The sequence below is a fragment of the Ipomoea triloba genome, chromosome 15 (assembly GCF_003576645.1).
Source record: "Ipomoea triloba cultivar NCNSP0323 chromosome 15, ASM357664v1".
Classification (NCBI taxonomy): domain Eukaryota; kingdom Viridiplantae; phylum Streptophyta; class Magnoliopsida; order Solanales; family Convolvulaceae; genus Ipomoea; species Ipomoea triloba.
In genome coordinates this window covers 25,913,624-25,925,538 of record NC_044930.1, presented here as the reverse complement: position 1 = coordinate 25,925,538, position 11,915 = coordinate 25,913,624, and the positions used below count along the sequence as shown (strand labels likewise).

The 11,915-nt window shown below is 34.9% G+C and overlaps 2 protein-coding genes across 8 annotated transcripts in view; both read left to right on the top strand.

Moving 5' to 3' along the window:
* The first annotated feature begins 489 nt into the window (after window positions 1-489).
* LOC116007602 (potassium channel KAT3-like) lies at window positions 490-8,743 on the top strand. Of its 7 annotated transcripts, XM_031248321.1 has the most exons (7): window positions 5,229-5,544; window positions 6,084-6,352; window positions 6,993-7,115; window positions 7,839-7,919; window positions 8,047-8,107; window positions 8,191-8,341; window positions 8,463-8,743. In XM_031248321.1, the coding sequence occupies exons 3-7, from the start codon at window positions 7,086-7,088 to the stop codon at window positions 8,557-8,559; spliced, it is 420 nt and encodes a 139-aa protein (XP_031104181.1). In that variant the 5' UTR covers window positions 5,229-5,544; window positions 6,084-6,352; window positions 6,993-7,085; the 3' UTR covers window positions 8,560-8,743. The 7 variants fall into 7 exon arrangements, 4 of the variants coding, with proteins under 4 accessions (XP_031104180.1, XP_031104181.1, XP_031104179.1 ...); XM_031248320.1 differs by lacking the exons at window positions 5,229-5,544; window positions 6,993-7,115; window positions 7,839-7,919 and adding exons at window positions 490-738; window positions 1,823-1,891; XR_004095297.1 differs by lacking the exons at window positions 8,191-8,341; window positions 8,463-8,743 and adding an exon at window positions 2,420-5,067 and having other exon boundaries at window positions 5,167-5,544; window positions 6,993-7,048; window positions 8,047-8,064.
* Window positions 8,744-10,361: 1,618 nt separating this feature from the next.
* Window positions 10,362-11,915, top strand: part of LOC116005947 (potassium channel KAT3-like) — a 29,620-nt gene continuing 28,066 nt past the window's right edge. Inside the window, exons 1-4 of the mRNA XM_031246181.1 lie at window positions 10,362-10,423; window positions 10,894-11,109; window positions 11,277-11,496; window positions 11,570-11,887. Coding sequence (XP_031102041.1) covers window positions 10,362-10,423; window positions 10,894-11,109; window positions 11,277-11,496; window positions 11,570-11,887 — 816 coding nt within the window. The remainder of the gene's footprint in view (window positions 10,424-10,893; window positions 11,110-11,276; window positions 11,497-11,569; window positions 11,888-11,915) is intronic.

Below are 11,915 nucleotides of genomic sequence, written 5' to 3'. Positions count from 1 at the left end.
TCATTTTCCCGTGTTGGAGCTCCTAGTCTTGAGACATTGTTGGAACTTAGCTTGAAAAAATTCCAATTACTTTCGCAGCAAAAAATATGCATTTTTGACATATCCGGACATGTCAGGAGTTCAGTGAATTTCGTTGCAACTTACTTTTCCAACGTACCTGGATAATCAGGAAAAGTATCCTTGGAGATAAGAAATACAAATATAAGACGTTAAGTTTGGAAAGTTCTGACAAACTTCATATTTATCGGATGCGTACATCAAACAAGATAGTTGGAATTATGAAATTAAACCTATTTTTTACTAAAAGCCTGGACATGAATCACATGATGGGGTTGAGATTGATGTAGTGTTCTCATTCAAAGTCAACCTAACCTTATATAAAATTCATATATCAGATCTGTCTCAATCAATCCCATGCTCTCAACTATACTCATTTCATCTCTGCTCTCTCTCTCTCTCAATAACTCTGATCTGATCTGATCTGAGAATAGTTCAAGTTGGCATTTATTTTCTGTGCTCTACATACTTCATAAATTATTCAACAACGTAACTCAGATCTCTCATCTCTCTCAACTCTCATTTCATCTCAGTAAGTCTCATCTCATCTGAGTTTCAATTCAGAAACACCGAACCTGATCGAGATTAGTTGAATTGAAGTTGCCATATATTTCATTTTCTCTGCTCTACTCCATAAATTGAACAACTAACTCCATCTCCATCCTCATCAATCAACCTAAGGTATGCATCTTTTATACTCTCTCCAACATCACTCAATTCCTTTTCTGCTTTCATATATATATTTAGTTTAGCATTATTATGTTTTGCCCTCTCAATTCCTTTACCTTTTGCTGCTACGTACACATTTATTCACTAACTAAATTCATAATAAATATTTATCTCATTTTCGTTGTGTATATAGAGAGAGTGAGAGGGTCATGTTCACCACTTTCCCATAAGAATATGTGAACCAATCTAGTGTATTAAAAATGACAGAACAAATGATTAATATGCACACTGCATAATGTTCTATATGCGCACGAGATTTTTAATTTTTTCAATTAATCTCATTCATGTCTTTTGTACTTATTCTCAATTCTCATGTTCTCATATGATCACTAATATATATATATATATATATTCACAAAGACTTGGGCTCTGTTTGGGAGATGAATGACTCAGTGAGATTATATATATTGGTAAGAGCCGTAAAAATAATTTTATTTTTATTTGCAATATAATAGATTTAAAAAATTTTCATACAAACAATTAATATATAGCAGATTTTATATGCAATATATATGCCTTTAAAATTTAAATATAATATATAGGCCCTCAGCGTACAAACAAATTAAAAAACTTGTAATGGTTCTATTTTTTGTTGAATCACATCAAGTTTAGAAACTGGAAGATGCTGAGGATACCATAATAACTATCATTTTCTCAATTAAATATTTATCGAAGTGTACAGATAATTGACAAGTTGGAAATGGTGACAGAGATCATGCATATGCATTTTAATTAATTTATTCTAACATTGTCTATTTATAATAGAACATGCAATATGAAATGCTACATATAATAATTCTCACGCCAACCATGCTAACATTTTATAGTCCAATTAAAGATTACAAATGATTTTTCGTTGCTTTGACGATTTCTTTGATAAATAAAAAAATGTGAGTGGTATAAATTACATAGTCCTGCCCTGCCATTTCAACTATTAATTCATCAGATATGTATAACTCTCATCCTCTCTGCTATACTCATTTCATCTCTGCTTGCTCATTAACTCTCATCTCATACCATCTGAGTTTCAATTCAGGAACACCTGTGAGTAGTTGAAGTTGGCATAAATTCAACAACTCAGCATATCGTCATCAACCTAATTAAGGTATGCATGTTTCATACTTTCTCCAACATCACTCAATCTAGGTAGATAATTCATGCTGGGCAAATTGCACACAATGCTATGAAAATGTTTTCATTTGTAATATAAAACATTTTCATACAAACAATTAATATATAGCAGATTCTATATGCAATATATATGCCTTTATTAAAATTTAAATATAATAGATAGCCCCTCAGCATGCAAACAATTGAAAAACAAATTGAAAACTTGTAATGGTAACAAACTTTGCATTTTTTTTGTTGAATATAATCACATGAAGTTTAAAAACTAGCTCGCTCGAAGATGCAATATAATGGTTTTGCTGAGTATACTATAATAATTCAGCTAGCAGATTAGATTTTAACCCTTCTTGCATTGCATATATGCACCATCTCTGTTAATTATATAATCATCCCATTTAATTTCTTGCTCTATATATAATTGATCAAGACTAATTAATAACTCGGATATGATATGATGGAATTCCAGAAACACTTTAGAGAACTGAAGTTCAATAGATCAGAATGGCTTTATCTGCTGTAACCACTCTAATCAAAATAGTAGAGCAAGACCTTATGGAGCCCAAACTAGTTTCGATTTTCGATGCTGGAGGAATGAAGGTGTGGCTGCTCGAAACCATCGAGTTGCTGTCTGCGAAGCTCTGCATTCTGCAAGCATTTTTGGAGGAGGGGTGTGAGACGAAAATGCGGAATGGCAGCTGGTTTGAATATAAAGTTGGTAGAATATATGATAAAGTTGTTAGAATATATGACGAGCATGAAATAAAATCTAAACTGGGACTAGTCTATTCGGAAGCTAAATGTGGGCATCTTCATGGGACCTTGAAAATAATGGTAAGAGAAATTGAGGAAGTTGAAGAATGGATCCTGATGATAAAAAAAGGAACTGATTTAGACCTTGATGAGGGAGTTTGGGATACCTACCAAAGTGCTTTAGAGCTTGAGAATGAAGTAATTGTAGGATTCCACGCTGATATTGAGAAGATAGTTAACCGCCTCTGTTATTCACACTTTATGAGATCAGTTTTCACCATTTTGAGGAAAACTAACATTTACAAGTTTCGGAAATATGTTGAAAACCCTGTGCTGAAACTACAAGTTATTCCACTCGTTGGGGAAGGAGGCATAGGAAAGACTACATTAGCCAAAAGAGTCTATGGACATCCAACTACTATTGCTAGCTTTGACATTCGAGCGTGGGTAGTTTTGTCTCAGGTTCCTAACCTCAAAGAGATTCTCATTGGTCTATTACGTTGTGTTTCACCAATAACAAGTGAAATCTACACCCTAGACGATGCTCAAATAGCTAAGCAATTATGCACAAGTTTGATGGGCAAGAAATATTTAATTTTCTTGGATGATATATGGACCACTGCTGCATGGGATGCCATCAAAGGATATTTTCCAGAGAATTTTAATGGAAGCCGAATGTTAGTAACTACTCGGTTCACAAAGGTGGCTAAATACTTGAGTACAAATCCTTACCATGTGAAATATCAAAGTTTAGAGAATCTATGGGAATTATTTTCAAGGAAAGTGTTTAGGCAAAGCCAATGGGTTCCATCCGTGGAAATAGAAGAGATGTTGAGCAAACATTGGATTGCGGAAAGGATTGTTTTTGGTTGCAGTGGATTACCGCTAGCCGTAGTTGTGATTGCTGGACTTTTGGCAACAGAAAAAGAGTCTCTAGAAATATGGGAAGATGTTGCAGAAACTTTGGATAGAGTTGATAGATATGATAATGACAACAGAATTTCAAAAATACTTTTATTGAGCTACAACTACTTACCTTCTCACTTGAAAACTTGCTTTCATTATTTTGGTGTGTTTCCTGAAGACAACATCATTCCCGTTAAGAGATTAATCAACTTATGGGTTGCAGAGGGACTTTTAATGCCACATGAAAATATGAGTTTGGAAGAAGTGGCAGAGAGTTACTTGCATGATCTCATTAATAGAGGTTTAGTTCAAATTAATGAGCTAAGTATTGATGGCAAAGTTAAATCATGTAAAGTTCATGATCGAGTGCACGAGGTTTGTGTGAGACAAGCAATAAAGGGGAATGCTTTGTGCATTATCAATGACAACCGTGCTCCAAAAGCTAGTCATTGGTTAAGCTGTCAAACAAGTCATTGGCCAATCACTCAAGCAAGTTATGGAAATTGCCCTCCCTATAAAATCTTTTCAGTTCTTTGCTTCGGTAAAGATGTATACCATTCCAAATGCAGGTTGGTATACCCATGTTTGAAATTGCTAAGAGTATTGGATTTATCATTAGTTAAATGGTCACAAGGCTTGCCTTGTGAAATAACAGATTTGGTTCATTTGAGATACTTGTCTTTAAGTACCATTGGTTCTCTTTATGAGCTTCAATTTCACAAGCTTAAAAATTTGCAAACTCTCATAGTTACTTCTTGGATAGAAAAATGTCCTTTGCACCTACCGTGTGATATTTTGGGTTTGCCACAATTGAGGCATTTTCATATTGACAAGAGATGCTCACAGTATCTCCCTTGCTTAGTCAAAAACAATCTACAAACTCTTTATTGGTTGAAAGTTGCTAGCTCCGACGAAAAACCAAACTTCAAAATGGTTCCAAACCTATTGGAACTTGGGATTTACATTGAAGGCCATTTGGAGCGTAGCCATCTAAAAAGCCTTGTGCAATTACATCTACTTGAGAAGTTGAAGTTTGAAGTAGGAAGGGTCGAACGCTTTTGCCTTCCAACAGGTTTTCCACCAAACCTTAAGAAGTTGACACTTCGTTATACTTATCTTCCATGGAAGGAGATGAACACAATTGGCGAGTTGCCGCACCTTGAGGTGCTTAAACTAAAAGATTTTGCTTTCTGTGGCTCAAAGTGGAAACCATCGAAGCAAGGTTTTCGGGAATTAAAGGCACTTCTTATTTCACGAACAAATCTCAAACATTGGGATGCAAATTCTAATCATTTCCCAGTTTTGGAGCGCCTGGTCTTAAGATATTGTTGGGAATTGAAACAAATTCCAACTAATTTTGAAAAAATTGGAACACTGAAGCTAATCGTGTTAGAATGTTGTTATTCTTCTCTTGTGACCTCTGCAAAACAGATTTCTTCTGTAAACAATAAGGGAGCGTCAAATTGTCCACTTCATGTTCGTAAAGTTGGAACTAAGGTTTCTCTCTAATTCTTGTTCATTATTTCAAAATATTAGTTTACTGCCTTCTAATTTTTAATTATTTATTTTTGTACTCATTTTCAATTACTTTTCAAGGTTGAATTGCCAAATAATGAAAGCTTTGAAGAAGAAATTGTAGTGAGGAAGAACATGTGAAAAACACTGAAGAAGAAAGTGTGAAAAGCTCTGAAGAAGAAAGTGTGGAAAGCTTTGTAGAAATAGTTGTAAACTTTGAAGAAGATAGTGTGAAAATTGTTGAAGTAGAAAGTGTGAAAAACTCTAAAGAAGAAAGTGTGGAAAGCTCTAAAGTATAGAAGAATGTGTGGGAAGCTCGATGGTTTCTCTCTAAAGGAGAAGGTGCCGAAATCTCTAAATGCATTCAAAGACTTGAAGAGGACAGTGTTGTAAGCTCTAAGAAGAAAGTGACTGAGGAATTTTTAAATTTTGGGCTTATTATAAACTTATAAAGCCAAGGTATGAAACTTGTGGTTGAGCTCCATATTACTGGGTAGTTTTATTTAAAGAGTTCATTCCATCTTTAACTAATCAACTATTTCATTTGTATTTCCAATCATCAACTTCAAAATCAATCAAAATTTGGCACTTGATGAGTTTTAAAATAAACTTGCCACTTTAGTCCTATATATAGTCAGGCACTAAATTTTGTTCTTGTTGGGATAAAAGTGGCAAGTTTTCAAAGTCGTTAGGTATTAAATGTAATTGATTTTTGAGGTTGATTACCACAAAAGTGGAAAATCCAATAGTCATCTTGTTGAGGGACTAAAACGGGAATCCAATAGTTGATATATGCATCATTTATTGTAATTTTGTCCAAAGAGAATAAAGGAGGTTTTCTGATGTGTTGCATTTGAATTTGAACTTCACTTTATCTTTCAGCTTGTAGGTTCCTGGCTGAAGTTAATAAGATCATCATTGTTGAATCAAATTGCTTATTAATAACCAATTACATTCTAGTTTTATTTAAATTTAATAATTTTTCTGTCATTACTAAGGAAAGTGCAAAGACAAGGCTCTGGAGTCTGGACTAGAAGGAAAACTTTTTTCGTCGTCGAGCCTCGGGTAACCAATAGCCAGATTGTGCTCCGGCTAATACGGAATTTATCAAATCCCATTTTTGGGAGCTCTGCCAATGCCTGTTGTTTCATTCACATGGTTTGCAATTGAGAACAAGAAGAAAGCTTTAGAAGAACATACAGAAGGAGCATTTTCTCCTATTTTCTTTGACTCTGATGCATGTGTTGGTGTTTTAATGCCAAAACTGGTAAATACTGTGAGATGGTTTTTGCTAACTGTATCTGTCTGTAGTCAACAAATATACAAATGATCATTTTCTCGTAAAGCACCTATATCTTCCACCTCGGAGCCATTAGCCATAAGAACTTTAGTTCCTCTCTTCCCAAACCTTTTTTCTGCATTCAACACATAATGAGATTTGACACGTGCATATAATGTTTCATTGCATAAACCAATCATTTTAATTCATTAAATTATATTTATCAGTAATTAAGGATTTAAGGCTTTGTTACCTGCAATACTGAAAAGCTCTTGAATTGAATCGGGAAGGTGGACCAGCTTGCCTCTATGTTCTGATCTTCTTTTAGTTCATCATGTATTATCACTCTTGTCTGAAATGTTCCTGATGATGCAATAATAGTGCATGTGTAAAAGTATTCCTCTTAGAGAATTTTTGTTTCCTATTTTGAACGATGTGGCTAGTTAGCTTACTGTTTTCTTGTTGCTTTTGTCCTTCTTTGCTTTCTGGTCCCTCAGGTTCAGCAATTATCTGCAGGAGAAAAGAAATTGCCTTAGGAAATGTGTGCATTCCTGTTTGGTTTGGTTGTTAATACGGGTTTTCAACGCTTCCATGTGTTCACTTGATTGCTCTACACATTTTTGTGCAGGTGAACATACATTTACCTCATTATTGTTTGGATTCCCAGAAGCTCTCTTACCATAGGTATCTCTTCCAACTCCTCCTTTCGTAGTCCCCTCAAATGCTGAGCACAAGACATTTTTTCGGGATGGTGAGTTGAACAAACATAAGGAATGACTAAATAACAGTGAGTAGATGAAATGTTGTCGTCGGAGTTACCTGACGAAAATTGGAAAGAATTTTCTTTCCGTCGTCACTAAGAGGCTGCAGCAACTGCTCGAAATGATGATGACTGATGCGGATGACCTGAGAAAGCCTCTTGCTTCGCACTGTGAATGGCTGCGGGATATTAAATATCACTCCCAGTTCCCCAGCCATTTCTGGAGGTCCGAGTTTTGACAGCAACTGTTTTTGATATGATATGATCTTCTGATCTGATCTTATCTGCAATTGGTGTAAACAGTTCCTGTCAAAACTGGGAGCTACACAAATGGCTGGGGAAGTGGGTGTGATCTTTAACATCCCACAGCCATTCACAGTGAGAAGCAGGAGGCTTTCTCAGGTCATCCGTATCAGTCATCACCATTTCAAGCAATTGCTGCAACCCCTTACTGAAGATGGCAAGAAAATTCTTTCCAATTTTTCTCAGGTAAACTCCACTCCTGCATATCCAATTCTGTTAGGATCAAGCGTTTACCACTACACCAAAAGTTACGGCTAACAGCAAAGACACAACTTTATTTCCTTATACCTGCATAACAGCCAGCGCCCCATTTCAAAAGGCAGGATGCTGGATTTGTCCCTTCAGACCTCTGCCCAACAAATTTTCTTTTAGCAACTTACCATCCTGACAAAAAGTTTTATCCATTCTCAGCATTTGAAGGGACTAAAAAAGGAGGAATTAGATGAGATACCAATTGTAGCAGACTTGCTTGGTGACCCGAACGAAAACGAGGTAAATTGTTCACCTGCACAAGAGTGTATGTGTACAGCCATTACACAAACATGCAACCAAAATCAACTACAATAAAGACAACATATACTTTCCTAAGATGTTTGTGTTTTTGTTTTTTAATCTGCAGGTTAGTGCAGAAGCTGAGGTACCAGAAAGCAATAATGGAGGACAGAACCAACAAGAAAACAGTAAGTTCACAGCTAGCCATGATGGAGAAGTTCCAATTTGATGTCTTCTATGTTCTACCATTAATCTTCTTGAAAACTTACAGGAAACCACACAACATTTGCATCAACAGGAACGATTCTGACACGAGTGATTATACACGGGCATCATCCAAATGATGATGAACTAAAAGATGGAAGTAGAGGCAAGCTGATCCACCTTCCTAATTCAATTGAAGAGCTTTTTGAGTATAGCAGGTAATTAATAAGTCCTTATTTACTGAAGAAAAAGGTTATTCTAATAATGCAATGGAACATTGTATCAATGGAAGTGTGAAATCTCATTCTTTAATTTGTGTTAATTGAATGCAGAAAACAGGTTTGGGAAGAGAGGAAGTAAAGTTTTTATGGGTAATGGCTCTGAGGTTGAAGATATTGGTGCTTTAAGAGAAAATGATCATTTGTATATTTGTTGACTACTGTTACACTTGGTAAAAAGTAAAAACCATATTACAGTATTACCAGTTTCAGCATCAATTCACCCCAAAAAAATGTTGGAATGAGGTGAATTTTGAGTGACTAGAAAACCTGCGGCCACTATCATATCCAAGGGCTTGTAATCTTAGTTGACTGATTTAAATCAAGAAGATAGAGTATTTAGCTGAGAGTCAAATTTATAATTTTATGGTTTTAAATTTTGCCCTTCATCATGGGTTTTTGACAGATATGGAGGTGCCAATTTGAATTTTATATGAAAAAGAAAAAAAACCTACCGTTAGTTATAATTAATGTGGACCGACTTCATTAATTTTGATTTATGAAAAAACTCACCGCCACTAATCGATTGTGCATTTTGGATGAAGTCCACCTTGTAATCTTAGTTGTTCTAAAGAACGCAATGATATAAACTAATCTAAGTTACCCATTCTTTCAAAAAAAATCTAGGTTACTCATAATTAACTGGTTTAAATCAAGAAGATTAATAAACAACTCCATGAACAGTTAAACTTAAAATTTTATAGTTATTAAACAAATTATCTGATCAACTTGATTGAGTTGCCTAACTTAGAGCCGCTAGAGGTGTATGGGGAAATTCCCAAAGGTGGGAACAAGGTGAATCTTGCGTTGGTTTTAACTAATTATATAGTTTTATTGCTATGATTCCTATGAATCACCATAAATGAAGGTCCAAAACAACGACATAATTATATATTTGTAGTACGCAGTATTATGGGACGATCGATAATACCAATGGTTATAATAATAATAATAATAATAATAATAATAATAAACAATAATAAATCACAATATCACCTGTTGTTATACCGTGGACTATAGTAAAAAATGGCGTCGTCAGCCGTTAAATTTTAACAAATACCATTTTTTTTTGTGTTTATAGCAAAATAAAATTACAATATATCTAAAATGGAACTGAATAACTTGTCTCGCATATTGTGTTTATATTATCAAATGAAAATGTAATTGAATTAAAATGATACTTTAGTTGTACTGAAATAAAACTGCAATATGTATAAAATGAAACTGAATAACATGCCTCATATATTGAATGTATATTGTCAAATAGAAATGTAATTGAATTCAAATGATAATTTAGTTTTGTTAAAATGACACTACAGTATGTATAAAAAGAAACTGAATAACATGACTCACATATTGAGTGTATATTGTCAAATAGAACTACAGTTGAATTCAAATGATACTTTAGTTTTGTTAAAATGATACTACAGTATGTATAAAAAGAAACTGAATAACATGTTTAACATATTGAGTTTCCAATGAAACTATAGTTGAATTAGAATTATCCCATTGTAATAAGACTATTGTATGTATAATCTCGAATGAAACTTTAGTTGTGCTGAAATAAAACTACAATGTATATAAAATGAAACTGAATATATTATACAAATAAAACTAATATAATTAAGCAGAATGGGTATTGTTTTTTTTTTTTTAAAGAAACAACACCATTTTGGACCATGATCTACAGTAAAATTTGCAAAGTATCACATGCACCAAAATTTGCCCAGTATCACATGCACCATACTATATATATAGATATATATTGTTTATATATATCTATATAAACAATATATATCTATCTCCGTTTTCAAAGATGGGGAAACCGGAAGCACGATCGCCGGTTCCGTTGCCGGAAACGAGGTCTCCGATGTTATTTCTTTACCGGCGACGACGAAGCGGAGAAATAAGAAACTTGGCCTCAGTTTCCAGCAGCCTCTTGCCGGCTTTTGGAACTGTTATGGGTGAAGAATCTGCTCAGCTTAACACATTTGTCATAGCTCCTTATGACCGTAGATACCGGTATGTACACATTCTTTTTTTCTTTCAAGAATTTTAATTAGCACAAAAAAAAGGTAATTTTTAGGTGAAATATTAATATTTATATGTTATAGTATAACATAGAATAGTAGAGAACCAGACAAATGTCATTGAAGTTAAATCATTTACATGCTCTGTAAATAGCAAGATTGCAAAAATCCAGTCTAGGCGACAATTAATTGGTACCTAGGCATTAGTTAAGCACCGGCCGGTCGCCGTAGCACCATAATTGGTGGTCTTGGCGGTCGGCCGGCCAGCTAAGTAGCCGCTTAGGCACTGACTGTCTAGTCGGCTGATTAGCTATTGTTTTTTAATTAACGGGGTATATATTAGCTCAATCATTTTGTATGATGGCACTTAATTAGTATTCCAAGTAGCCTTAATATCAATAGTAGTTATTCATATTATACCTGGATTCAATAATCATTGATTTTGGTATTATTATATTGTAGGGTGTGGCAAGTATTTCTTGTGATCTTAGTGGTATACTCTGCATGGTCATCCCCATTCGAGCTCGCATTTAGAAAGGTGGCAATGGGGTCATTCCAGCCCGTTGACTTAGTGGTGGATGCTTTCTTTGGTGTTGATATTATCTTCACTTTCTTTGTAGCTTACTTGGACAAATCCACCTATTTGCTTGTGGATGATCACAAGAAAATTGCTTTGAGGTAATCTGGTAGCTGATGTTATTAACCACTTTCGATCAGTGATAAAAATAACAAAAAAATTTGTTCAAATTCTCATAAGATCAGAGTCAAAAACATCGATCATTTCAAATAAAAAACTCGATCTGATTAGTCTAAGTAAAGCCGGTCACATTTCATGTTGCTTGAAGGTATGTTACACATCTAGGTTTCTCGATGGATATAGCTTCAACTATACCCTTCCAAACCATATACGGCCTAATCACCGGCAAAGTGCACCGTGGTCAGGTGTTCAGCTTTCTCAACCTGCTTCGACTATGGCGACTCCATCGAGTCAGTGCATTCTTCTCCCGGCTAGAGAAGGACACTCGCTTCAGCTACTTCTGGACAAGAACCTTCAAGCTGATATGCGTATGCACAATACATTAAAAATGTGTTTCATCTCAACTAAAAGTTTAAATTGACGGTGAGGACTCAATCTCAGGTGACTTTATTTGCGGTGCACTCTGCCGGCTGCTTCTACTACTGGCTAGCAACACACTATCATGATTCATACAATACATGGATTGGATTTAAGGTTCAAGATTTCAAAGATAGAAGTGTGTGGTTTGGTTACACTTACTCTGTCTATTGGTCCCTTGTCACTCTCACTACAGTTGGCTATGGAGATTTGTGTGCCCGTAATAATGTAGAGAAGGTCTTCACCATTTTCTACATGCTCTTCAACATTGGCCTCATAGCTTACTTGATTGGAAATATGACCAATCTCATTGTCCACAGTGCAGTGAGAACTTTTGCCATGGTACTTATCCTTTTCCTTCACAGAAATT